This window comes from Sander lucioperca, chromosome 22, assembly GCF_008315115.2.
Source record: "Sander lucioperca isolate FBNREF2018 chromosome 22, SLUC_FBN_1.2, whole genome shotgun sequence".
In the NCBI taxonomy this organism is placed as follows: Eukaryota; Metazoa; Chordata; class Actinopteri; order Perciformes; family Percidae; genus Sander; species Sander lucioperca.
In genome coordinates this window covers 22,364,625-22,392,571 of record NC_050194.1, presented here as the reverse complement: position 1 = coordinate 22,392,571, position 27,947 = coordinate 22,364,625, and the positions used below count along the sequence as shown (strand labels likewise).

Genomic DNA, 27,947 nt, shown 5'->3' with positions numbered 1-27,947 from the left:
GAAAATAATTATTAGTTAATAGTTCAAAATGAGCTTTTTCTCAACCAACTACAACACTAAAATGCTGCTTTTACATTAAAAGCATGTGTAAAAATGCTATCGTATGTAATAGTATAACATACACGTTTATTTCTGCTTTGAGTACTTTTACTTTTAATACTTTTAAGTACATTTTCCGGTTTATACTTACATACTTTTACTTGAGTAACATTTTCAATGCAGGACTGTTACTTGTAATAAAGTATTTTTACAGTGTGGTATTAGTACTTTTACTAAAGGATCTGAATACTTCCTCCACCACTGCTGGTGTTGAATCTAACGACCCTTACATGAGAGAGGCTTTTATTGTGAACCAGAATTACATTTATGGAATGTGACTTCTTGAAGGCTCCATCTCTCTGTTTTGACGACCTCAGATTTGACAAACATAAGGTGTGTCTTGATCGGAACCATGAAATTGCAAAACATACTGTAGCAAAAACATAAACTCACAGACAATTCAATTTAAACACAATTTATTTTTCTGCTTAAATAATTACTTGGATCATCCAGTGTAGGCTATGTTGGTTCATCATACATGTTGGTACCAGATTTATCATCAACAATGGATGCTTAGGGTGGCTTTGTATGAAAAATGACAGACATAATTTTCTTTTTAAATTACACAGAAACAGAAGATCAGATGTTTAACAATGTGTAATCAATACTGTGATTTAGCCATTAATAAAAAGAACAATATTTGAATAATGGGGCTAAAAATTAGATTCTCTGTTCTAATGTAAATACAACCTGTTAAATAAAGTAATCAAACCGTCAAAATAAAAGTCCCCTTTTTAAAACCACAGCAGATCTAAAAGCTTAAACTTACACTTCTATAATGCATGATGGGCTTACAGATAAACATTTGTATTTGATGTTGCACACACACGCACACAGGGCTGCTAGCAGTTAGAAGATAACACAATGTGCCGGTCTGCTGGTTACATTCGGGGACACCGTCAGTACCGTCCTGAAGGTTTGCTATCTGGTGTGTGTTTTCATTTTCAAAAAGAATATAATAAAAAACAGTTATAGATGACAGATGGCTGGGTTATTATGAGTGCTCACAAAGACAGAAGTACCATCGCTCTAATTGTATTACAGTGGGGTTTTTTTAATTTGGAGGAAAATGAAAGGAAAGCGTTAAAAATAAAGTGACGTCACATGCATCAAAATATTATTTCTCTGAAGACAAATAATGTTTCACAGGCTGAGCGGAAGAAGCTGTTGGCTTAAAAGAAACGTCCTTTGTTTAAAATCAAGCAGTTATTTTTTTTTTCTTCCATTAATTTCTCATTTACATAACATCTTTTTTTTGTTCCTTTGTATATTCATTTGGGAAGAACATGTCAGATCGCACACTCAAGGCTGCTAAAACAGTGTCGACCGCTCAATACAAATGCACCGACTCTGCAAAGCTTCATCAACTCAAATCAGTGCATAAACAATCTGTGAAGCTACCAATTATTTTTTTTTTTGATTTTATACAGTGTCATTTATATACAACAAAAATCACCCATGTACTATTATATTTCATTTAAAAAAAAAAGAACCACACGGTACACCCCTATACTGTGGGTCCAGGAGGAAAAAATAGACCATATAAGGCGAGTGTCTGGGAGAGAGTGAATCACACGTCTTCCTTATCTGTCAGCGTTTAGTTTTCCTTTTTTGTGCCATCTTTGGTCACAGGCGCCCTTCATCCATCGAAGATAAGAAAGCTCCAGCTCACGTCTATGCATGTCCTTTTCGGTGTTGTTTCCAACAGAGTGAGTGAGTTTTGGTGACATGCTCATGCGAAATCAAAGAAAAGTAACTTGTTTTGCGTTGTCTTGCGAAAACCATGCGTTGTAAGTGAAAGCTTCAGACACGTTTTGGCCGATTGACGAGGCTTCCAGTCTTGTTTTTCCTCCCAGGGTGTGTGGTGTCGCAGGTGGACGTCAGTGGACCTGGAGGGTGAAAGGTTACAAACTTATATATTAAAATTTGAGCTGCTGTGAATGGATTGATGCTGTACATATTCAATTAAAGAATGTGCCATTACAGAATCTGTTAAAAGGCTGATATTCTGCCATCAATTAGTTGGTTTATTTTTTTTACGATCATTTCATTGATTTTCTAAGCAAATGTGTCAAATATCGCCAGCTGCTCTTCTCTGTTTTATATGATTGTAAAATAAATGGTAATTCAATTACATTTTTTAAGTTTAAAGTTGTTTTTTTTACTATTTTCTGACATTTCATACAGAAATTGTCAGTATGCTTATTAGCTTTCTTGCAAGGAAATTGATACCACTCTCATGTCTGTACACTAAATATGAAGCTAGAGTCAACGGGTCCTCAGCTTAGCTTAGCTTAGCACAAAGACTAGAAGCAGGAGGAGGAGGAAACAGCTACCCTGACTCTGTCCAGACATACCTCCCTTTAAAGCAATACTAGAGAACTTTTGCCGCTTCGGTCCCCCTACAGGTTGGAAGCGGAATTGTCCATTACATTACATTATGCAAGTTTGCCAGATCGGGTAGCGGATCTGTAGTTCGAATGAACTGGACAATAGTCAGTTTACAAACAGGATATAAAATGTTTGTTAGTGAACTAAAGGTGAAAACTGAAGGTGTATTTTTTAGATTTTGTACAGAGTCTAGTTATTTTCCCCCGCAAGTCTACAAGTCTTTATGCTAAGCTGAGCTAAGCTAATTGCCTTATGGCTCTAGCTTCATATTTTAAGACATGATTTTAGAATGAAAGTTTTATTGTCATATGCACAGTCAGGAAAGGAAGGTTTCCCTGTACAATGAAATTCTTCCTTTGCTGTCCACAGAATGCCAAGCAATGTAAAATCTACAATATATACAACAAATATACAATATTTAGCGTACAGATGTGAAAGCGGTATCATTCTTCTCATCTAATTTTCAACAAGAAAGCAAATGAACATATTTCCTAAAATGTCTAAGTTCCTTAATGCAGTTATTGCAAAATGTATTTCACATTTCCAAAGACATTTTTTTAACACTGAAAAGAGAGACTGTTTTGTTGCATCATTAATCTTAGTGCTAATTTGTAAACCATTCCATTATTTGGGCTTTACAGATTGATATTTATTGACTTCATGAATGGATAATTGTCAAATTGAAGTTGTTAGCCTCTTACCTGGTTTAGTTGAGAGCTCTTCTGTTATGACTGACTCTTCTTCCCTTGTTTCTTGTTGCCGCTGTTTCCAGGCTTGGCAGAGGGAGAATGAAGAAAGCAGTGAAGTCCACAACAGAGAGAAAAACAAAGAGAAAACTAAAGTTAGCGTTGTGCTCAGGCTGAAAATATAACCTGTGTGTGTTTGTGTGTTAATGAAGCACAGTTGAGATCAACTACTGTTGAGGAGATCACAGGCAACATGCTGCAAGAGAGACAAGTTTAAGGAGAGAGAAAAAAGGACGTTAAAATTACTACTTTGAAATCACACATGCATCAATACTTGTTAGACGAGAGAAAAAAATAATTGATTTTTCTATATTAGTTCATACATGTGATACTAGTAGTTCTCAAGCCCAATCAACGAGCCAGGGCTGTTGTACAAAGCTGTTGGATGGGTTTGTAACACTAAGTACTACTGACACTGCAGTACAGAGGAAACACACACAGCAGACTAATGACTGCTACTCTATTACACAGCATTGCAAAAAGTGCATCCATTTTTTCACATTAGTATAACAGCAAACAGCAGATTAATGCTCAAATCCGACCTACAAATGTGCATGTGTCTGTTTTGCTCTCGTCTAGTTTAATATTTTCTATAACCTGTTTTCAATCCAAATGTAGCTAAAATTTTAACTGAATTTCCAGAAAATGTGCAAAGGAAAATACAAATGAATGTGTTTCCATTCACTACTGTTATGTGAATATTAAGAGTTGGGTCATCAACATAAATAGCTGGTGGCGCTAATTCTCCTGTCGCGTTTAACCATTAAAGAAGAGGAGAGATGCCGTAATCAAAAGGGCGCCAGTCAAACCAAACCAACTGTTAAAACAAATGTGGAAAACATGACGGAAATGTACCATTTGTTTGTTTCACGATTAATTTGAGGAACATTACAGTCCCTCACGTTTTGCTTTTATCAACCCCAAATTTTGCAATCAAACCTTTTTTTGCAATATTCAGACTTTTTACCCCAGAATTTCCAGCAGTTCCACTTTTCCAGCACATTAAAACAAGTGGGTGAAAATGGATTTTTTTTTTTTTTTTTAGTGCATTATTGTCGATACTGGAAGCTGGTCTGTGGCCCTTCCTGCCTAATCACTGTAGCTCTACATAGTTTGTGAAAGAATGCAAGCTATGACTGGTCAGCGTTCAAGGTGTAGTCTGAAATTTAGGCGCCATCGTCTCCTGATTTCATCTAGTGACCGTCTGAAAAAAATGCGTAGACTTATCCTGGCATAACTTTGCTCCAGAGCAGGGTTTAGCTAAGCTAGCTTGTAGCTGAGGATGTTAAATATTCTAATATTCAAAAGTGCTCTATAGGCCAAGATCAGTTGAAAGAATACTTGAACAAACAGGCCTAAGCTCGTCCACACTTGGTGCAGAAATTCACAGATACATCCTCGATTTTCTCCGCCACTACTTTACCTCAGCTCTTGATTGTGACCGATTCTTTCACATTACTCGGAGTGATCAGTGTTTACATACAATTACAGCTTCATGCAGGTGTGAGTGGGCCAGGATAGCTCAGGAAATTAAGTTCAGTGGTTGGTTTTTAACGCCAACCTCAGTTTTTTCTCCAGACTTCTCAGCCTTGTGGCCCTGTCGGGAGCGCTTCCCCCTCTTCTTGCCCTTCCCCCCCGTGGGTCCTGCTGAAGAAGCAGCGTCTGCGCCACCTGCCGCTACACCACCACCAACACCAACACCACCAGCACCAGCACCAGCACCAGCTGCTTCTTCTTTAACAGTTTCGGCTTCACTTTCCCTCCTTTCCTCCGTGTTGAACACACGGCGCACCACCTTTCTGATCACCTGTAGGGGGCAGAAGCATGTCAGGGGGGAAGAAGTGGGGAAGAGAAGCAGGAAAGCATTTTGTGAGTAGAAATGATGGAATGGAGGGTGAGGAGGTGTGTGTAGATATACAGTATATATATATATATATATATATATATATATATATATATATGTGTGTGTGTGTATATGAACTGCTATGTGATACAGTTTGTGTGTTACTGTGTGAAATAGTGTCTTTCAGCATCTTAGTGACACTGGTTCTGGTGTGTCTGTGTGTGTGTGTGTGTGTAAGCTGTAGGATAAAGATGCGAGAGGTGACGGAGGAGGGCGGGGATGGTTACTTTTCTGGTGACCAGATTCCCGTCTTCATCTGTGAACTGCTCCTCTGTCACAGACTCCCCAGGAATGTTTTTGGCCTCCTCTCCCTGAGGTGAAGGGTTAAAGGACGGGTTAAAGGTGGATGGAGGAGTGAGAGATGGGGGAGGGGAAGGATGGAGGTACAGATTGGGAAGAGGTTTGAGAGGTTGTCTATAGGACTGTTATACATCTGGTTAATTAGACAATAACAGACTTCCTGCCTGCCACAGCCGATGGGTTTCCCACTTTTACAATCAAGAATTAAGGTTCAAGTTGTAAAGTGCAGTTTCATTATTACAAATTCTCAGAAAAATAAAAACATATCCTAAAACCAAAATCCTTGACATTGGTCACCTGTGATGCATCACTGATAGCATGAAACATGACGTCTTAGTGTACTCTAAAGGCATTCAAATTCATTAACATTTTTCATTATTATATTTTGCGTTTTGGTAAGGTAAGACTGTGGAAACCCAACTGATGCTGATGCATTAACCAGGCTGCCTCAACATTTTAATATAGCTCACACTCTTCAAAACACACACCTGCAGTAGCAAAAACACTGAGAACGACCATACAAAAGCTATGGTTTATTTTAATCATTAAAGTACTGTAAAATCATGTCAATCACTGCAAAAGTGAAAACATTTTTTTTTTTTTTTTAAAAGGTTCAAACTTTTAGCTGCAAACTCTGTACGGCGATGACTTTTTCCTTCAAACCTATATTTCCTCATTCCACAATAAAGACGACAAATGTTACACACGGTCAGCTCAGAAACGAGACTCCATTTACAGAGACAGATCATCTGTATGTTAGAGCTGCAGCGATTAGTCAATTGACAAAAAAATGAATCCGCAACAACTTTGAAAATTGGTTAATTGGTTCAAGATTCTTTTAGAAATTCTCAGTATCCAGCTTAAGTGTGAATATTTCCTGGTTTCATCATTCTTCTACAATTATAAACTGAATATCTTTGGGTTTTGGACCGTATGTCAGACAAAACAAGACGTCGTCAAGACCATTTCCTGACATGTCATTGACCAAGCGATTGTTTAATTAATTTAAAAGTAATTGTCAAATTAACTGATAATAAAAATATGTGTTAGTTGAAGCTCATAAAAACATATTATTTATTTTATACATTCCAATTTAAGCATATAGTCGATAGTCTTATCCAGTTTGAATTAAGAATGAGTAAACATCTAAGGGCTTCCGTGTCTTGCTTAAGGACATTTTGATAGGACAACCATCAGAAAGGGCTTTTAACATACTTTTACAGATTTTCTGCTCCTGTGAAACCTGTGGAAAAATATGAGCCAAACACACAGCACAACCAACTGTTCACCAACCAGGCAGCAACGCCAAACAGCACGGCTGGTGGTCTAGTGGCTCACACCAACAAGCAGTGAGTCGAACTTCATGCTATAGCAAGGCTAACACACGCACGCACACACACACACACACACACACACACACACACACACACACACACACACACACACACACACACACACACACACACACACACACACACACACACACACACACACACACACACACAGTCCTATGCTCAGTATCTATAGTCAAGTTTCCATCCAAAGAAACTGTGAAATTTTGACTTCTTAAATTATAATTCTTTTTTTATGTGCAAATTGAACATTCACAGAAAAACAGTTGGATGGAAACCCCCTCTTTGATACACTCTTTCTATCACATTGTCTTACTTATAATCACTATAGCTGCACACAAACACACTCCCATGTTAAAACTCTACTACTTTCACTCTATAATACACACAAAGACTGTCAAACGTACACCAGCGCAGTTTAATGTCTGTTCACAATCTTTCTTTCTTTATATGGTAACTCAGTCTTCTTCACACACTTGCACCGAGTCTCAAAGATTTACGCAAAGTTCACTCTGCCTCGAGCGGTCCACACACCAGGCCTTACACACCTTGAGTATGACTCGTCTGCGGTACACCCTGGTGGTGACAGTGGTCTCCTCATCGGAGCCGGACTCGTCAGCTCTAACACTCCCCTGACGAAGGCAGCCCAGTAGCATTGTGACATTAACAAGCAAGTGTGTGTATGTGTCTTCAATTTATGACTTTGTGGAAAGTTAAAATGAAATATTGGACCAATCTTTTCCACAAAAATAAAGAACATAAGTTACATTTAAATGTAAAACCAATTACAACTGAATTTAAGGCTTTAAATTGTCTTAATAACAGCAAACAATAATTTTTTAAGTCACAGACACCTAGGGCTGGGTACCGGATTCAACACTTTTTAGACACCGACGGAATGGCCTCTAAAATATCGAGAATCGAAAAATTCCTCGTCATTCAATACCTAAGGAGTAAATCTCATCAGCGTCAGTGAGCCAATAAGCATGCAGCATGCTTCTACCAAGATCTAATAATGTGTTTTTGATTGGCTGTCTAACGTTACATGTCGTAGAGGCACGCAGGAAAAACTCTACATTACACAGAGACGGGGCTCACGTAGTAGGATCTGAAAAATAAATGAAAAGATTTATGCCATAATGTGTAATATTCTAATTTCTTTTTGTTTTATAAAATTGGTACCGAAAAAGTATTGAGTTAGGAACCGGTATTGAAGTCATGGTATTGGTATCGGTACCGGTATCAAAACTTTTTGAACGATATCCAGCCCTACAGACACCACAATGTGCATTTGTGCATGAATCTCAAGAAAACATAAAAAAGTAAATAAATATACAATTGTAGGCTGTCACACCCCGTTTGGAAGAGTGACTCTCACCTGGACTTTGTGCTGGGACTTTTCACCTCCATCCTCCCGTCCTCTGCTTGGTCCCGCTGTGCTGCTGTCACCCTGAGATGCCTTCCTCTTGCCCTCCTTTTCCTTTCCTTCGCTGGCTGCGTCAATGTGACCACCGTTCTTTCTGTCAGTCTGAGCTGGGGGCTGCTCCAACGAGGCCAGACAGTCGGGACTGCGGGAGTGAAATATAGTGATCACAAAACTGGACTGACAGAAAACCTTGGTGTGTAAATATGATAACAGAATAAGGACACGTCCTACCTGCCCTCCTCGGTGCCGGGGTCGTGGCCACGGGCTGCCGACTCTATGATTGCGCCGGATGTCTCGCATCTCAAGCCTGGAACTGAACACACGTCTTTTTTTGCTTGATGTAGTTGTTCAAGGATAGCATTCATCCTCTCCTCTGTCATCTCCTCGTCCTCCGAGCCTCCCTCCTGCTTTATATCCTCCAGCAGACTCTGCAGCCTCTCTGGGGTCATCTCCTCCTCTTCTTCTTCCTCTTCCTGCCTTGCATTTCCATGACCAGTGTCGCAGGCTGCTTTCTCTCCCTGACGCTCCAAAATAACGCCTTGCACTGCCTGAGGTTCCTTCTCTAAGGGCTCAGCATGCCCGTTTGTTCCCTTTCCTGATTGCTCTACTGCCCTTCTGTCATTATCCACCCTTTCATAATAAACCAGCCTTGTATTTTCTTCCTTAGACATCCCTCTTTCCTCAGTGGTCAAGGCTGTATCTTCGGCCCCGACGATGGGGGGCTGCGTGGCGTTAGAGGTGGGGCCTGGGGCGACTGTGAGGGGGTCGCTGCTGGACGTACTGGTGGTCTGAGTGAGAGAGAGGTCGCTAGGTCTAGTAAGCATGATCTTGCTAGGGGAGTCTGCGCTAGCATCGCCCTCGCTAAAGAAGTCGTCTGAGCGAAGCGGGGTGGGGGGCTCGAAGTTCAGGTCTGAGGGGGTTTGCAGCTCCAGATCTATATTGTCGTATCCTGGGTGGATGGCAGGAGTAAAGGATTAGAGGGTGAGGGGATGGAGGAGGGAGGGAAAAAGAAAAACAGGGAAGGAAAGGAGGGAGGGAAGGAAGGGGGAGTAGAGTGGTGGAGGGGATGAAATGATAAACACTTGTAACATCTAAGGGTAGTATTTGTTCAGAAGTCACACGTGTACCCCTAAATGAATATTAGAGCATATAGAAACTAAAAAGGCTGATATTTCCCTCAGGAGTTGGTGGAGACCAAAAACTGAGCTACAGTAAAAGAGAGTAAATATTGATGTTACACAAGCGAAGTGGCCAGAAACACGACTGTAAATGAATGATAATGTTTACTGAATGTGTAAATAAGTTGCTGTTTTCGATAACATGTTTGCCATTAGGGGTGGGAAAAATAACCGATTCTTAGATGCATCGCGATTCTCTCTAGAACGATTTGATTATCGATTCTGATAAGTTAATAATCGATTTAAAAAAAATAGTACAAATGAGAAAACAGAGTGACTGAAAGAGGATGGGATAACGGACAACAACTTAGAGTTTAGGCAAGAGTGCAGGAAAAAAACACACACAAAAATGGCCAAAAGGAAAAACAAATTAAATGTTGTAAATATACACATGATCTAATAAGACATACATAAAATAATTAGGCAAAACACATAGGCCGTTCATCTACTTTATCACATTACATCTGACCACCTCATGTTTCATGTTCTAAGAAGCCAATTCTCCACCTTTAAACATGACTGAGCCTCTGACGTGGAAGATTACTGAGAGAGAAGGTGACTTTCACAAGCACGTTTAAGGCTTAAGCATGGAATGACTACCAAACAAAAACCTCAGTAGACAAAACATTTCATTAAAACTTGTGTGTGACAAATATATGTCAAAATCTAAGCTTTGTCTAGCTGCTTTGTCTAGGAAGTGATTAGCAAACTCAGATTTATATGTATATTTTTTTAAATCACGCATGGAAATGTACATAAAAAAATGGTTGCATCGATATGCGTCGAGATGCATCGATAATGGGTTTAGAATCGAATCGTTGGCCTCTGAATCGGAATCGAATCATGAGGTGCCAATCGAGTCCCACCCCTATTTGCCATGTCAGTTTTGTTGTGTTTACAACTTGTTCTACTGCCCCCAAGTGGCCAAAAAAAAACACATAGGGGAAATGTGTAACTTCTGGACCAACACTACAGAGTAGACACATGAACAGATCACAAGATGGAAACAGAAACCAAAGTACCAAAGACAGAATATAAAATGTAAGATAGAAACTTGTACTGTTTTTATATAGTTTCAACATGAACATTCAGTCACACTAATGTCATAAAGTTCCTCAGGAACTGTGGTAGTTCCTGGTTAGCACCTAACTAGCACTTAAGTCAGCCAAGCCTTTTGTAAAAGCACCAGTTCAGACATTAAGCCTCAGACAATTGAAATGCAACAGTAGTGAAATTAGTAACACTTTGCACTTTGAACAAACAAGATTGATTTCAGCTCATGGTCTCATCATCTCAATAATTATGTCAACGTGAGAGTATGAGCAAAATCTTGTGTAGAATTTAGGTATGTTATTTGTGTTGATTTCAACAAAAGGCAGAGAGGAGCAGAGCAACAGAAAGGCATCTAGATGTAGATTTCAGAAACAGAACGATCCCGTATGAAGTGAGAAGGGACACCAGGAGGGAGGGGAGAGGGTGGAGGAGAGGTGGGAAGTAAAGAGGAAGGAGGGTGATGATTTAGGGAAGGAGAAGGGGAACAATGAGGAGAGTGAGAAGGAAGGGGAGAGGATGAAGGGGAAGAAAAGGGACGAGGTGTAGAAGTGGAAGAAAGGGGAGGAAGAGAGGAGGCACATATCAAAGAGAGAGAGGGGGGAGAAGACAGGGGAATATAAACAGGAGGAGATGGCAGGGGAGGGAGAGATGGAAAGGTGGGAGAGGAAGACAGATCGAAGAAGTGAGGGAGAACAGGAGGTGTGGAAGGGGGAGACGAGAAGGGAAAGACGGAGGAGGGAGAAGGGACAGCAGGAGGGGAGGAGAATGAGAAAGGGGTGATATGGCTGGGATGAAGGGAAGGAGAGGAAGAGGAGCTGGAGGTAAAGGACGGAGGAGGAGTATGGAGAGGAGCAACAGGCTGAGGCCTTTGAGCACACAGAGGGAATGTAGGAGACCTAAGAAGTTTTGGAGCTATTACAATTATCACAGTTCACAAAAGACAAAAGAAAAACACAGGACAACTGTTAGACAAAACGTTGATGATAAGACAAACAGCATATAAAACAGATTGATGCACGGACAGGGAAGTGAACGTGTGACTGATGAAGCCGCAGAAGCAAACATATTGCACAATAGAGTCATGGGATTGCTTATCTCTCGGGTGATAAGCAAGAATAGGCGTCGTAGTGAATAGCAGTAGCATCTTTTCAAAAAGTAGGAAAAAATAAGGTGGCAAAATTCACACTCTGGATTTTTCTTGCTTGAGGACAGGTTTTGGGAACTAGGAGGTCTAAAGTGTGTTGAGAGAACTAAGAAGCAGGATGGGAACTGGGAATGCTGAAAGGCCAGGATTTTATATATACTGAGGTCATTAGACTTAATTTCCCAAGAGCAACCCCACACCCTCCTAAGACATTTTTGGCTAGCCTCCAAACAGCTGCTGTGTCCTATTTCCATACCACATACTAATTGTATACATTAAATATTATATATCATGTATTTTGTGCTAACAGGAAATGATACAATATGTCACCAAATACCAATTTCAAATGTCACTGCCAATCAAACTTCACAAAGAGATAAAAGGTAAGGTAAAATAACTTTAATATATTTCCCCCGCAAGATTGTTTAAAAAAACAAACTATTTTACCTGAATTAATTCATATGGTTATAGATATGCTAAGGCTAAAGCCTGATAGTTAGCTGTAGATGCCTTCTACTGTAGTTAGAGCAGAGCTGGGCAGTTGAGGCTTTAAGATTGCTAGCTCCCTACACGACTTGTGGACTTGTTGTTAGTGCTGACAGGGGGCACTGTTGTACTTCCAGTCTTACTCTAGGCAGCCTGAGCTCAGCAGCGAAGGTAAAAGATTGGTTCCAGAAGCAGCTGAAGTCAGCAAAAGTTAGCCACTGGTGGAAATTAGCTGGTTAGTGGTGCTTAGCGCTGGTAGGGGAGTTTGCAGAAGGAGTTAATCGCTCGTATGCAGAAGAAGAGGAGAAAGGAGGAGGAGGAGGAGGCAGCGGGGCGGTCTGCTGGTCTCAAAGCAGGAGAAGCTACAGTGGAGTGTAGAGGCTGGGAGGCTCGGAGGAACCCAGGAGATGACAGGTACAGTACAGCTAACAGCAGTGACACAGAAGCATAATTATACACTGTACACTTTGAAAAAAGGTGTATCATTTTCAACTCATCTGTGAGCGTCATCTGGGACAGAGCACATCCATCCATCAAGGTGTGCTCTGCAGAAACACGCGTGCGTTCACTCATGTGTTGAAAAGGCTCCACCCATTTGAAGAGTGTTAGAAGTGTATTGTTGTTAGCCAACAACATTAGAGCAGGCAGCCTCTCACACAAAGCCATAGCCATGCATTTAGTTAATTATTGTTAATAATTAAAAATCTGTTAAATATTGGTTTCATTTTAAATCATCTTTACAAAAACATCCACTCATTAAAGCAATCGTAACATGGATCTTTGTGTTAGGATGACTTTCAGAAACCTAATTAGACAGATTGGCAATGAGGCCCATTTCAGAAGTTTGCTTCAAAGAGTGCCTGGCTAACACACACAATTCTGTAGGTTCATCTACTGACTGCTAAAGAGAGGTAATTTGATTTGACTGGAGGATTTAATTTTCTTGTTTCATTGACGAACAACAATAGAAAAATGTTCACATAAAGCTGGGTACAGACCTAATGGCAGTGGTTCTAAAAAGCAAAACAATGTCAAGCATACAGTTGATGCAGTGGTGGAAGACATATTAAAATCAAAAAGGGAAAGTATCAATACATTAAAATATGTAGTGGGGTAAAACGTACGTACAAATGTAAACACATCTGCTGCACATGCTTAACAAAACACCACTCCCTTTGTTGGACAGGTGATTTGTGTAGGGTTTTGAGAAAATTGTGAATGCGCCTAACTTGTGATGAAAAGGCTAATTGCTGTATTTTATAATCATCTGTCTGTAACAAAGGGCACATTGTCATCACTGTTCTGAAATGTCCCTCATTGGGTCTGTCAGAACCAGAGTATACTGGTCGCTGCCACATTTCATTTTCATTAAAGAGGAAAGAGAGAAAGTTAGAAAGAGAGAAAGACTTGCCATGCTGCTTAAAGCAAGCATGCTATTAGAAATTTGTTGTGATAATTATGTTTTTATGTATTTTCTAATCGCATACAACAGAAATTGACAAAAGGACATGTGTTGGGTATCAGTTCAAATTCTAAACTTACGTAACATACACATAAACATAACTATTAATGAACCAAATCGTGAAGCAGTGCCCTAAACCCATCTCAAAAATGTGCTTCATCAACAGGATTATCAACACATTTATCAGATGGGACAGAGACACCAGTTCGTTAGCGGCTTACATTTGCTTCAGGATCATGCTTTCGAACAGTTTACAATAACAGTCACACATACTAAAAAGTCTCATGCACCCAAAATGGTACAGATTTTATAGAAAAATATATAAATAATCACCCAAAAATCTATCTTGCCATTAACGTTCCAATGACTTAGTGCTACAAATTAATTGCACTGCCCAGTGTTGGAAAACTAACAAGCTGACTGGGGTGACTGCTAAGGAAGACTCTAATGCTGTTACTACCTGATGGTCCATTAACTGATATGAGTTATTTTGGTTCAGTTCTAATTAACTTCCATTGTTTGGTCAAGCCTGATTGGTTCTGGTATTTGTTTACACAGTCAGGTCTGACTATCTGGCTGAGAGAGGAGGTGAAGAAGGGTGAAGGGATAGACTGAAAGATAGACTGAGAGTTCAGCTAGGGTGGGCTACACTTTACCATCGGACTGATCCGGGAATACTGCGTTATCATCGGCAAAGCAGCGTGTGCCTGAAATGTTACCGTAGTCAAATATGGGCCCTTCCAGCAAAGTCACAATATCCAACCGATTGATCTTAGTCAGCACCGCAGTTAAAGCATCCGCTAGAGAGGAGAGACACAGAGAAATTGCATTCACAGTCATGTTCTAATAGCATAAACCCTTGACATTGTCAGTTCTATTGATTCCTTGTTTTCATAAACTAGCAACTGAAACATGTTTTCTCATATACAAGAATGTTACCTAGAAAAAGCTTAGCTTAGAAAAGCTTAGCTTAGAAAAAGACCTAGATAGGAAAAACAATTTCCATTTCTCTCTGTCACACACACATAACAATATATGCACATGTGGCCGGTTTAGCTCAGCTGGTAGAGCAGGCACACATAGAGGTTTACTCCTCGACGCAGGGGCCGTGGGTTCGACTCCGACCTGCGACCCTTTGCTGCATGCCATTCCCCTTCTCTCTCCCCTTTCATGTCTTCATCTGTCCTGTGGAATTAAAGGCCTAAAATGCCCAAAAGATAATCTTAAAAAAACAATACATGCACGCACACACACACAAACACACACTGCTTACTTGTGGCATTTTTACCGTCCCTATGCACCCATTTCTTTAGGAGCATGAAGCTCTGTGCTGTGAGGGAATTGGGGTTCTCCACTCTGATAAAGTTGATCTCTTCCACAGAGAAATCCATCTCCCTTGCCAGCTCTGTAACGGCAACAAACACCGCAGAAAAAAAAACACTTTTCATGAGAAAGTAAAACCATAAAGATTCCGTCATTTGTTGCTCAACGGATCGGCCTTGACACTAACATTGCACGAGTCTCATTTCTATTGAGGTAACCTATCCTAAAAGTGTCTGCACTGACAATGAGGCACTGTGATTTATCATCCATTAAGTGTCATGTTCTCTCTTAGTCAGTGGCTGACAGAATCACAAACAACATCACAACATTGCAAAAGGTGACAGTACAAAAATGCCTCCACAAATGCAGAAACTAGCTGCTGCCTGATACATCAAGTGTTGTTTTTATTGCTGCCACAGGGGTTTACACAAATTAACGCGTGTAGAAATGCAGAAAAACAGCAACGATAATCAGATAGAAAAAATATATGAAGAGTGAGGCATTTTAAATTAGATTTCAGGCTTGCAGCTATTATAATTCACCTTCCAACTCATCTGGTCTCATGTTACAAGCTACACTTAATTGCTCATGAAACAAGAGGGGATGGACATATTCTTATCTGATGAAAAAATCCCCATGATATGTGTCAATACTTCTATTTTAATTCATTTCCTAAGTGATAATTCACTAAATGATTATGACTAACAAACACTTGGCCAAACAGTCTAAAGCTAATAAAGGAGTGACATGCTGCTTGTACAGACTGGCTGTAAATTTTAAACCACGAGAACATAATGTTCAGCAGATTGTTCACTGCAGCTCTGCAACAGGAACACACATTAAATATGGATTAGATTCCTTTCTCTGCTGAGCACTCACTCACTCAGTCACTGCACCGGACAGACAGGTACACAACTATTCACACACACACTTCGGATGGACGTCTGTGTACACACACACACACACACACACACACACACACACACACACACACGGTGACGCCCACTCACACACATCCAGGCAGGCAGGCGTGGGGCAGTGCTGCAGTGCAGGTGGTCAGGCTTGAACTAAACTGCAGAGGCCACACCCTTATCGCTGCTCAAATACAAGATATACATAAAATCCTCTTGTTGTTGCTCTTATACACTCAAACACAAATATACATGACATGGAAGAATACCCATGTGTACATTGCTGTACACGCTTTTTGCTATAATAATAATAACAATAATTACTGTATCTTTCAGCCCCCTAACTCCTCAAGTATCTCATAATGAAGTGCGTATGTTTACATTTTTTTTTAAATGCAGTTGAAAAATTACAACACAATCAAAGTTTTTTAGAAATCCCCCCCCCTCTCATTTTGTATCATATGTGTAGTGATGTCTGACTGGGACTATAAATACCACTGCAGTACTTTTCAGTTAAGACATGTATACTATATGTCCACCAGATGGCAACAGACACTGTAAAACTAATGGTTTGAGAGCTGGGCTCAGTCCATACATACATGAATGTTCTTTAAAATTCACATAGTGAATTGTCTTTGTTACAAGACAGGCATCATATCTAATGTTTATCAGTTATTATATATTGAATGCTATCGTCATTAAGTGTACAAGTCTCTGGTTGGAACTGATTGAGATGAACATTTTAGCTGTTTCTCTATGTCGTATAAATTACCATAATAAAGATGGTATTCTTGCTTCTTGTTTCTGAGTGTGTTTGTGTTAAAAACTGAGATGCGTGTACACTCACCAGTCCAGCTGAGTCCGAGGTGGTCGGCTACTATTGCCATGCGGAGGTCTGTTCTCTCACAGGGACTCTGAGGGCCTGTGTCAAGGAACCAAGTAAGGGCAGGACACAAACAATTAGCATGTGTTACTAGGACAACAATCCCCAAATTAATTAAAAGTGGTTCTTAGTAAGAGATACACAAAACGGCTCCTTTAAAATGACCGCCGTGGGGATCAATGATGAAAGAAACAGATTGGGATTGTGAACTGAAAGTTTGTCTGTTTCAGACTGCAGACATTAACGTGGTTTAACCATAAGACCTACTTAATACCTTATTAACCTACTTAATTAAAATGAGTTTTTGTCTCTTTTGTTTTGGCATTTTCTGATGTGATATTCATGTTAAACCCAGTAGGGTTGGCGACTGAACAAACATAAAGACTAACTTTAGCTCACTGTCCCGGGTCTCACCTCTTGGAAAAAAAACTAAACAAAACAAAGAAACTGTTTTTCTGGCCAGACTCTCCTCAATGATTCAGTTTGGATAATGGACGCTTGATAAAAGAAATAGTTTGTCATTTTGGGAAATATGCTACAGCTCGTCTGTCCAATAAGGAGCTGGAGCCAGGAGACAGTTAGCTTAGCTTAGTTTAGTGTAAAGACGGGAAATGGGAGAAAACAGCTAGCCTGGCTCTGTCCAAAGGTAAAAAGAAATCTGACTACTACCTATTCCATACAAAAACAGCGTGAAAAAAAGTTGGTTTTACATCGGGTTATGTCAGATAATAAGAGTATTTCCCAAAAGGTTCAACTATTCTTTTATGTTTTACAATGGACTGTCTATAGGACTATATTCTATTTATTTTCTCTTAATTATTAAGCCTTGTCAAATGCAGATATGCCCTCTAAACAGGACATAGAGAGTAGTGTAATGGAGATTTCTATACCATTTTCACTAGACTAGCTTTCATAACGAGGACAACTAAGTAAACCTGAATACATGTCTAATTAGATTCTTGCAGTAACTTTTCGACTAGCACTATTAAAGAACATCACTGTGACAACTGAATATACAAAATCAAAAGCACGAGGATCTGTGAGGCCAGAAAAGGAGAAACAAAAAAATCACATTTTCACACTAAAATATTTGACGTTCAGTAGTATTAGTAGTAAAGGTTCAAAGAGTTAAAGAGCGTTGTATCACATCACTAACAACAGGCAACATTCTTTCCCACTGATAAAAGCAATTCATGGCTTCAACTTGAAATCAAAAGTAGCCCAGCTGCACTACGTTTTACACCGACTGAAACACTCTTGTGGAGCTGACATTCATCTGATTGTCAAGTTCTGCCGATGAATTATTTTCGCAGTGTTTTCAAAAGAGCAAAAGTACCACCAAATGATTTCTACAAACTAGGCAAGCAGACCAAAACAAACACAAAGTCTGTATTTCCCCAAACAATCTTTTACATCTAGACTCTTCGTTTCGATGGTGGTAGTGAGTGGTGTGGTGTCATGTGGTGAGGTGCATGCTAATTTGATCTTCAATGTGGAATGAAAGTGAGAATGTGGGTGGTACCCTGTAAGACCCCCACAGTATTGGAAAGAAATGTATACTAACTCTTAACCCCTCATCTTGCAAACCAATACTGACAACTAAAAAGTGTTTGCTGATATTAGAAGTGGAGGTCCTGTGCACCAAAAGACATCACTATAGTCTGTTACAAAGCTCCAACTAGCCATTAGGTAATTAATCCACTCTCATAGCACATGTACAGACACCCCTTTCCCTAGCCAATTTTAAACATCAATCAACATGAAAGCAGGGATCCAGGGACAAATTTTCTTTATCAGTATTGCTGATTCTGTCATCGATTCTCTATGTCTAAGCCTTTACCTCTTAATAAGACAGCACAGGACACAGATAACAAGAATGACAGGAAGAAGAAGGGAAGGCTACACTTACAACATCACATCACAAAGCACCCACAACAGCTACATGCATCCCATAAAGAATTATAAAGTATAACAAGTGTTTAGAAAGAGTTTACAAACTAGTCTGGTTCTCCGTGACAGGAGTCGTGATTGGTTGATCAACCTGACTCCCTTGCTCCTTCTGCTCTTGCTCCTTCCCTCCAAGTGTCCGCCTACTCTTCCTCCTGCTCCTCCTCATCCTCTCACTGCTGGCCTGCTCAACCTCAGCTCTCACATCTCTAGCAGATGGTGTTGATGTTGTGGTGCTGGTGGAGGTAGAGGTGCGTGAAGGGCAGGAACTTCTAGAAGCTCTAGATGGTTCTGACAAGGACGTGTTCCTGGTAGTGCTGAGGCTGCAGCTCTCTTCTTCCTCAGTGGGCAGTGTTTTCCCCTCTAACTTTCTTTCAGCCTCCTTGGGAATGGTTTGGTCCAAATGTTTGGCTGCCTGGCTATTTACCGACCTTGTTTTAACATTTTTGGAGACCACTGCACTGTTTTTTCTTCCTGTCTCATTTCTGCTAATTGTACCTGCAGTTTGCACTAAACTGTATCTGTGTTCAGTACTGGATCTACCTTTAGTTAGTTGTTTATTACCCCTGTCAGTTTTATTGCTTCTATCACTAACAGCAGATTTAGTTCCAACCTGCTTCTGCTCTTGGGGACAAGAGGAGTATTTCATGGCTTTCATTACTGGGATTCTAGATTTAGGAAATACATTCTTAAAAGGCTGTAATCTTTCCCTGACATCATGCATTGCATGTTTCCTTACTAGGAATTTATCAACATTGTCTTTCACTATTGGTTGTCTTTGACTGCATAGTTTGCTGCTGGGTGCCCTCACTGGTAGCCTGGACTTGCATATCTTGCCTTTGACCTCTTTTGCTCCTTTGTTTGTTATTGCCACATTAGTATAAGCCTTGCCTTCCCTGCTGTTCTCCTCTAGCTGGCTGAAGGATGCTTCTATCTTGCTGACCTCCTGCAGAGTGGGTCTCGGAGAGGACAACAAGTTGAACACAATACTGCCAGCCTGAATGACGTCTGAATGGACATAATGGGAGTCAGGGATGTTGCAACTGGTATTGCTGCTCCATGTTTGGGGATTGCTAATCTGTTGTGATAGTGCGGAAGAAGAATCTGTGCTTTGGTAATAAGTGTGATTTTCTGAAGTCCAATCCAAATGGTTGGATGTACCTGAAGGAAGTCTGTGAATTGAATAATAATCTGTCATGCCTGATGTATCAAAATTAGAATAATCTGTATAGTTTGAGGTTACAGAATAAGAACTATCTACAGTTGTTCCTGAGGTTATGTCATTAGAGTGATCAAAGATGCCTGGTATTCTACATTTAGAACTGCTATTTGAAGCATCAGATGTTTTTTCAGATGACATCTTGAATCCTGTTCTAAAAGTGGAGAATTTAGGCTCAGTGTTGGAAGTAGAGTCTCTGCATGTGGTGTAACTGCCAGTCGCATTTGATATTTCTAGTTGGACAGTAGTAGTCTGAATGGAGACTTGAGGGACTGTTAAGGTATCTGTGGGATCCTGAATATTAAACTGATCCCCGTATTGTGAGGAGGCATGTACCTCTGAGTCCCTGACCCTGTACCTGCCCGCCGAGTAGTAATGCTCACCAATCTGAAAAAACTGGAGCCTCTCCTCCATGTCCCTCTTGCTCATGTCAATCGCACCACTGCGTGTCATCTCAAACATCTTCCCTTCATGGAAGGGGAATGGGTTTGGCTCGCTCGTCGGCGTGCTATCGTCTGTTGGTGTTCGGGCTGGGGTAGTGTCTGGTGTTGTGGCCTGAGACTGGTCATCCACAGCCAGTCCAAAAGGCTTAGGCTCACTATTGCTTCCCCTTGTCCCTCCCATGTCAACGACTTCTTCTTCTCCGCCTTTACTGGGCCAGGGGTCAAAGTCCAGCCCCTTAGTGGCAACAGTCTTAAAAGGAGAATTAAACTCTTCTTCTAACTTATAACTAAAGTAAGTGTCTGAAAATCCTTTTTTATCTGTCTGGTTTGGTTCCTGACTTTTAACCCCATCGTTACTAACACCATCAGGTATTGCACCATTTGAGGGGGTATCTTTTTCGTCCTTTTGACATTCCTCTGGGGTTTTCTCCTCTTCAATAACTTCCAGTTTGGTTGGAGGAAAACTGCGGTCAGTTGACCTAAATGTGTCTGTTGCCCAGACGTCTCTCCTGCTGTCTGGAAGACCAAACAGCCGTACATCTGCCTGCTCGCACAGGCCATCATCCTCATCCTGAAGTTCATATCCATCTAGGGAATCTATCTCTGTCGCATCTGTGTCATGAGAAAATTCTGCTGTTGTGGCTATTGAACAGTCTGTAATTGACTGGTCATTTCCATTTTGTTCATATTCATACTCCTCTCCTTTGCCATTAGAACCTTTAGAACCATTGGAACCATTGGAGCCATTGGTCCCACCATTAGTTTCATTGTTATTTCCATTTTTGTCATGTTTTTTAGATTTAGATGTCTTTTCCTTCTCCTTCCTCTTCTTCTCCTCCTCCTCTTCCTCTTCAGGAACTTTGCAAGATAATTTCCTACAAGGAATTGGCTGAAAGATTGACTCATCCTCGTCTTCTCCTGCCTCTTCATCATTTGACTGACTGTCATCTTCCCCTGGGGAGACTGGGGAAGGGGGTTGGATACGTATAATTGGCTCTGTCAATAGATGCTGGTCATGTTGTTCCTGTAAGTTCACCTCCATCATTTCTGTCTCAGTCTCTGAAGAGGCACAGGAACCTTTCCTTTCTGAGTCTGACCTTTCTGAAGCCGAGTCTAGAGGAGGAGGGGGAGGGAACTCAATATAAGCGATGCCTTTGTCTTTTGATACCTCATTATGTTCCTGCTCTGATGTTTCATCATGCCTGCCATTGATTTCAGTTTCTTGCTGGTTGAAATTACAAGTTATTTCCTGCTGGTTATCATTTTTTTGCATTTCTTTCTCATTAGCATTAGCAAGATCTGCTTGGGTGCTGTAAACACTAGTTTTGCTTTCTGGTAGGACCTCTTTAAAAGAGAAAACAACTTTGCTTTGGTCATCTTCCTCTGATTCTTCAGATACCTCCATGATGGGGCTGGGTTTCCCTGGCATGAATCCCATAAAGCCATCAGGGGTCCTGGGCATAAGTTCATAGCTGACCTCCTCAGAGCTGGGGGTCTCTGGTGTAAGGGGGCTTTTCCCTGAGCTATCTATGAAAGAGACCTGTTCTAGTGTGTCATCATCGGGGCTTATGGGGCTAAGTGCTGAATTTGATTTCTGTTTGACCGTGTACAGTGACCCTTTGGCCTCCCTCTCTGCCTGCCTTCCCACCTGGACACTGACATAAACAGGTAATGTTTTGATGCCCTTGAAATTTTCTTTGGTTGTTGTAGCAGTTGGAGAAGTTATCACTTTTTCCAGTGTGTCTCCAGGGCTCGGAAGGTTATTGTAGTTGGAATCTTTGGGTGCATTATCTAGAATTTCAAAAGTCAGATCTGTTTTTGCCGGTGTTGTCTCAAGACGCATCTGTATTTTGCTCTTTGATAATGTGGGTATCTGTGAGGGTTTAGTTATGGTCGGTTTCTTTGTGAGGTCATTATCTAAAGTAGAAGACAATCTTACAGGAATTTGGAATTCTGTCTTTTTTCTAAGGTTTTTGTTTAGTGGTTCGTCTGTGTCTTTTCTTGACACCTCAGCTATTACTTCTTTGGAAGCAGACTCACTTTTTGTGACTTGTTGGTACTTTTTAGCATCAGTATCTTTCTCTAGTAGTCTAGTAGTATCTTGAACAACGGGTGTCTGGACTTTCTGACCTTTATTGCTTTCTTTAATTTCCAGAGTTACAGTGGAAGTGATATCTGTCCCTTTAGCAGTTGCTTTGTGAGTCTCAGTTTCACTAAATTGTCTTTGCAATGAGGGCTCTGGGATGCTTTTGTTTGGCAATTTGTCTCCTGTATGTTTTGGGATTTTAGATGTTGATGATATCAAAGCAGGTTTACTGCTGTCTGTGTCCTTCCCTACCTTTTTCAGACTTACTTCTTCTGATGTTTCAGATGCTTTTGAGGTTTTTCCGCCAGCAAAAAGCTGATAAACATTGCTCTCCTGTAGTTTCTTTATTGAAGGTTTTGGCTGCACTGGAGGAGGAATTTTGGTTGGACTAGACTGACTTGATTTCTGAGCCGCAGATTCAAACTTCATCCTCACAGCATTGACTTTGGATGTTGATTTTACATGAGAGGGAGAAGAGGGTTCAGACTCACTGGTTTTAGTTTGTTGTTTAATTTTGTCCTCACTGATATAGGGGAGCATGCTTTTCTGGGGACTGCTTGGTAAGCTAGAACTTTTCTTTTCAGTTGTAGTGGTACTGCCAAACATTTTACCAACAGAAGGCTCCCTGAGTTTACTTTTACTGAAGCCCTCTTCTGCTTTAGGTTTTTGCTGTATTTTCTCAGGGGTACTGCAGGCTGAGCTAGGCCAGGACCTGGGTTCCTTTGGCTCTTGTCTCACAGGCTTTTTCTCAGGGGACTGCAGCTCATCATTGAGCTTCTCTGTTTTGTCACGGAAGAATTGTGATACCTCACTGAGTTTTTCTTCAGCTTCCTTCACAGTTTGATCCACCCTATCCTCATAAAGGAGCTTATCTCTGCTCCTGTCATGTTTGTCTTCTGTAAAACGCATCCAAACAGCATGTTTGGGGCTGCCCTGCTCAGTGGAGTAATGAAGCACTGTCACCTTATCAAACTGAGATGGTTCGTCCCTGTGCACAAATTTACCAGATACAGGGGACCCATCTCTTGATGACTTAGAAACAAACTCTCTTTTGGGGCTTCCATGCTGCTGACTCCCAGTTCCACGGCTACCACTCTGTTCAGAAACTACGTGGCTTTTTTTGTCTGTAACCATTGCTGAATCCTCTGTGTCAGAGTGAGACAGTAATGATGCGTCAAGTTTCTCTGAGAGGAGCATTTTCTCAGCAAACCTATAGGACTCGCCTCTGATTTCTGATAGCTCATCATCACAGTATTCTATGGAGTGCTGGCTTAACAGTTTCAGGGCTTTATATGAATCATCTGCTATGAGTTGGGCAGAATTTGGGCGACTGTCCTCCTCCTGTGACACTGGGGTGTTAACGCGAGATGTTTCTAGGAAGGAGGGGAGAGATTCCTCGGCAGTAAGTTCCTCCTCTTCCGGTTGGGCATCATCGTAATCAGTAAGTTCCTTAATTCCATGGTCCCCTTTGTAGACATAAAGCTCAGGGTGTTTCTTGGTTTCCCTGATAATAACCTCAGTCGGCTCTGCTGTGCTGTGGCCCTTTTCGATATGAACCTCGATTATCCTTTCAACTTTGGGTTTGGATTTAATGTCTTTGTCAAGAAATCTAGGAGTAAGCTCATCGCCTTTGACGGAATCCTGGCTAGCTTTGTATTCAAAAAGGCCTGCCAGTTCTTTAGATGGGTCCCTACCTGACTGAAAAGCTTTCATGATGTCACTAACTGTCATACCTTCCTCTATCATCTCTGCGCCATCAGTCAGTTGGGGCTTGTGGTAGACCATTCTAGTAGTGGTAGTAATATGCGTTTCCTCTTTAAGACACACACTTTTGTTTATCATGGAGTCCTCTTCTGGCATTTTCATCTGTAAGGCTGTCATGGACCTAGTTGAAGCTGCATCTGGTTCTATAAAAGGAAGAGCAGATGCATCGTCCTCCATTAATAAAGGCTCACAAGGATCATCGTAGCTCCTTATGTGGACCACTTCAGTCCTTGTCTCAGTTACGCAGGGAGGGATGGGTGAATCAGTGAATAAAGGCTTAGGTCCTGTACTCTCTGCACTCTGAGGAGCAGAGGGTGTCTTTTCACTCCTGGTCTCAAACCCGCTGTCTGACAGGGGACTCTTATCCTGCTCATGGGACAGTTCCTCGGGTGACTCCAAGATAGTGTCCGACCCCTGATATGATTCAGCAAGTTTGCTAAGGTCCTTCTCTGAGGGAGACCTAAGCATGCCTGAGACTGGTGGAGGCATTTTGAGTTTGTGCTCTTGTATCGACATAGATGGTTTAAGAACACGTTTCTGTTTCTCTTCCCCTGCACTTTTTGCCTCCTCCTCGTTCCTACATTTCAACTCTGCCATTCTAGAGAGAGAGCTAGCGCCAATGTCATTTGTTAAAAAGTCTACTACTTTAGCCAAATCTAAGTCTTTGCTGGACATGGACTGCTGCTTGAGCAGGAGTGTGTTTTCATCAAAAGGAGTGTAATACTCTGAGAGGGCACCTCTTTGTGCCTCCTCAATCTCATCTTTGGTAAATTCCTCCCATTCATCCTCCGAGGCTCTCTCTTTACCTGCAATGGCCCTACCTTCACTCATGACGTCCTTCTGTAATATCTTACTGACTTTCACTAAATCTTCTTTCACTTTCTCCACTAGAGTAAATGGCTCTTCATCCTCTAACTTGGTCTCTTTAGGAGTGCCAGTATGTGATGTTTGGACAGTTTTAGCTGCTGTCTGTGTGTCTGTCTGTAAGATAGCTGTCATTCTGATCAGATCCTCTTTCATATCTGCTACATCTTTTAGTATCTCCTGGTTGGAAGTTCCAGTTGGGTGGATGATGGCTGGTGTGATAAACGGAGGGGATTTCATTTGGGAATTTATTTTTGATGTAGTAACACAGGAAGACAAAGGGGAAGAAGAGACATGCGAAGAATCAGGCAGTGCCATTTTGAGAGACCCTGGCCCTGGTTTGACAGGGGTCTCTGGAATGACGTTGACTAATGAAAACACAGGTACAGTCACCGTGTTAGAAGAAACTGCTGAGCTGGAGGAGGCAGCTACAGATCTCAGAGAACCGTAAGCAGAGCTTGCTGCTGCAGTCTTACGCGAAGAGGACAGTGATCTAAGAGTGCCATAGCCCGACACAGAATATGAGTCTATAGCTTCATTTATGGCTGCGCTGACACCAGAGGTTGCTGCCTGGGTGGTGGCCTGGATCCTCTCCTGAAGGCTGCTACATCTCTCTGAGAGTTGGTGAGAAGAAGGGGAGGATGGTGTGGAGGAGGAGGATGGATATTTAACAGGAGAGACTGATCCGTTCATCATGGACAATTCTGAGGAAGCAATGGTTGTCTTCCCAGTTGAGGAAAGAGACGGGAGGGAGGACCTCCCTCCTCTGGATGAGAGTGATGAATCTACAGAGGTTTTCAAAGAGGACAGGCTGGAGATGCTTTTAACAGGAGAAAGGTTAGGTGCAGCTGCATCTGTCGCAATTGTGGACCCAAGGGCAGTTTTAAAAGGCAGATTAGAATTGTACATGTCGTAAGGTGTCTTTGGCGATGCTAGAGCAGTAATAGAATCTGATGACTTCTCCGGTACAGAACCATTGGGTATAGCGTGAAGTGGGGAAGTCCTTGATGTGTATGCTGAAGCAAAGCTTTTGATTGATGCTGGATCTGTGGCAAGTTTACATGGGCTTCCAGAGGACACAAGGCTGGCAGACCCCTGGACAGGGTACTGACCCAGCTGGACAACAGTTTTAATGGGTGAAGGCATAGTCCTGTAAGACCTTACGGGGGATGAGGTTGATACGTCGCTAACTGATTTAACTGGGGATGACAGGGTAGGGTGTGGTGGTGCTCCCAGGGTGGCTTTGATTGTTGCAGGACATACAGGTGAAAGGGAGGAGAGGGGCCAGGTAGTTTTCAATGGAGAAGCAGCTGGTGAGCCTGTCGGTGAATCGGTAGAGGTGAGGGAACTCCCCACTCCGATGGGCCTTGTTTGACCAGGGACGGTAATAGGAGCAGTCGACCATGGTGGGTAAGGTCTGGTTGGAAAGACAGGTTTGTGAGGGTAACCAGCAGGCAGTGTTCTTGCTGTTGTGCTTCGCTCAACTGTGGTTTCTTCAGATGATTTTGTAGAAAAATTGATAAAGAAGGAATGGGAAAAAAGAATAAAAAGAATGTGGAATAGTAAATGTAACAGAAAAGTATGTTGGGGAAGGAAAAGGAATAAAAAATGTGAAAGAAAAAGAGATCAGAGGAGGAAGAGTTTGTCAGTGACACAGTCCTGGTATCAAGGAAGGAAAAACTGCAGTTTAATAAAGTGCTGATATTTGAGTATTGATTGAAGATGGAGTTACGAAAAGAAACACTTTGTGTTCCTGTGTGATTCAGGATTGGGACATGACTCAAACAGCAACAACAACAGCAACAACATAATGAATAAACTCAACGAAGCACATACAGCAGCAAAGTAAAATTCCAAAGACAATGACAAAGACTAACAATTGACAACAGAAAAATGGTAAGACAAATGCACCAGGATTAACACAAAAACAACTTCTCTCTTTGGACGTCAGATGTTCTAAAATCAGCGTATGGATTCTGGCTCTAATTTCAATCCGCTTTTTAAAAGTGCCTTTTATCTGTTTGGTCCAAAAATGACATACAGTAATGATAGATTCCCCAAAGACAATTTGGACACTATGATACAGCAAAGCCAAAACAATGGCTGCAGAAGTTTCCATTTATTATGTAACAAACAAAATATGACAAAATGTGTTTTCCAAGACTTAAGTTTTGGCCCATTTTGTCATGCAAGATCGGTAAGAACTGGTGACAAGCACAAAGTGTGAAAAACAAACAACCAAAAGTAAGCCAAACTCAAGACCTCCTATGATGCATGCGTGTCCCACAAAAGCTGCTACATCATCACAAAGCAAAACTCAGAGGGGACAAATGAAAAACACATCAAATTTGACTTTAACCTCCCGCCCAAATGCCTATAACATGGTTGGTAAGGTAAAGATTTTTTTTTTTTAAGTTGCTGCATTTGGACTTCTAACACTCAACATTTGAAATCAACCAAACAAACCCAGAAGAAGTACAACTCACAAGGTGGGCAAGCACAGCACAAAAACCACTCAGTGACCCATGCAAAAATATGTACCATGTTGTAAACAGGCATGTAGACAGTGCATGTTATGTAGGATGAGAAATATGCATTTACATTTTTAATTTACATAAAGTAAGAAACAAATCTATCACGCATTTTACAGGTTGATTAAAATTGTTAATAAACTATCTTATTCACGAAAATTGGCATTATTATATTCATCAAAGGGGTTGTTAGTGAAAATGTCAAAACTCACTCAGTGCAGGCTCGGCCAGATAGCTGAAGCGCTTACGTAAGGCTAGGGATGCAAAGGTATGACGTCGCTCTGGCTTTTCAGTCTGCAACAATAGCAAACAACACAAAAACCTATTAGTTCTTGGTCATCCTACATTGTATGGTGCTGTCAAATGACCAACACCTTATACATGTTAAATTAAAGCAAACCTAATTGTCTGCATTAGTTGGTATTAACATGAAAAC

General features: G+C 41.2%; 1 protein-coding gene across 45 annotated transcripts in view; it reads right to left on the bottom strand.

Moving 5' to 3' along the window:
• Positions 1-498: 498 nt before the first annotated feature.
• LOC116061495 (ankyrin-3-like) overlaps positions 499-27,947 on the bottom strand; it is a 172,946-nt gene continuing 145,497 nt past the window's right edge. For 24 of the 45 annotated variants that reach the window (XM_035997564.1, XM_035997567.1, XM_035997568.1 and 21 more), the window contains 12 exons: positions 27,724-27,805; positions 20,207-26,473; positions 16,622-16,696; positions 14,814-14,945; positions 14,197-14,340; positions 8,449-9,166; positions 8,170-8,359; positions 7,340-7,423; positions 5,367-5,450; positions 4,798-5,043; positions 3,192-3,263; positions 499-1,988 (listed from right to left, as the gene is read on the bottom strand). In XM_035997564.1, the coding sequence (XP_035853457.1) occupies positions 3,216-3,263; positions 4,798-5,043; positions 5,367-5,450; positions 7,340-7,423; positions 8,170-8,359; positions 8,449-9,166; positions 14,197-14,340; positions 14,814-14,945; positions 16,622-16,696; positions 20,207-26,473; positions 27,724-27,805 (8,070 nt within the window). In that variant the 3' untranslated portion in view covers positions 499-1,988; positions 3,192-3,215. Of the gene's footprint in view, positions 1,989-3,191; positions 3,264-4,797; positions 5,044-5,366; positions 5,451-7,339; positions 7,424-8,169; positions 8,360-8,448; positions 9,167-10,492; positions 11,361-14,196; positions 14,341-14,813; positions 14,946-16,621; positions 16,697-18,655; positions 26,474-27,723; positions 27,806-27,947 lie in introns of those variants that run through there. The other 21 variants (XM_035997596.1, XM_035997597.1, XM_035997599.1 and 18 more) reach the window with 12 other exon arrangements.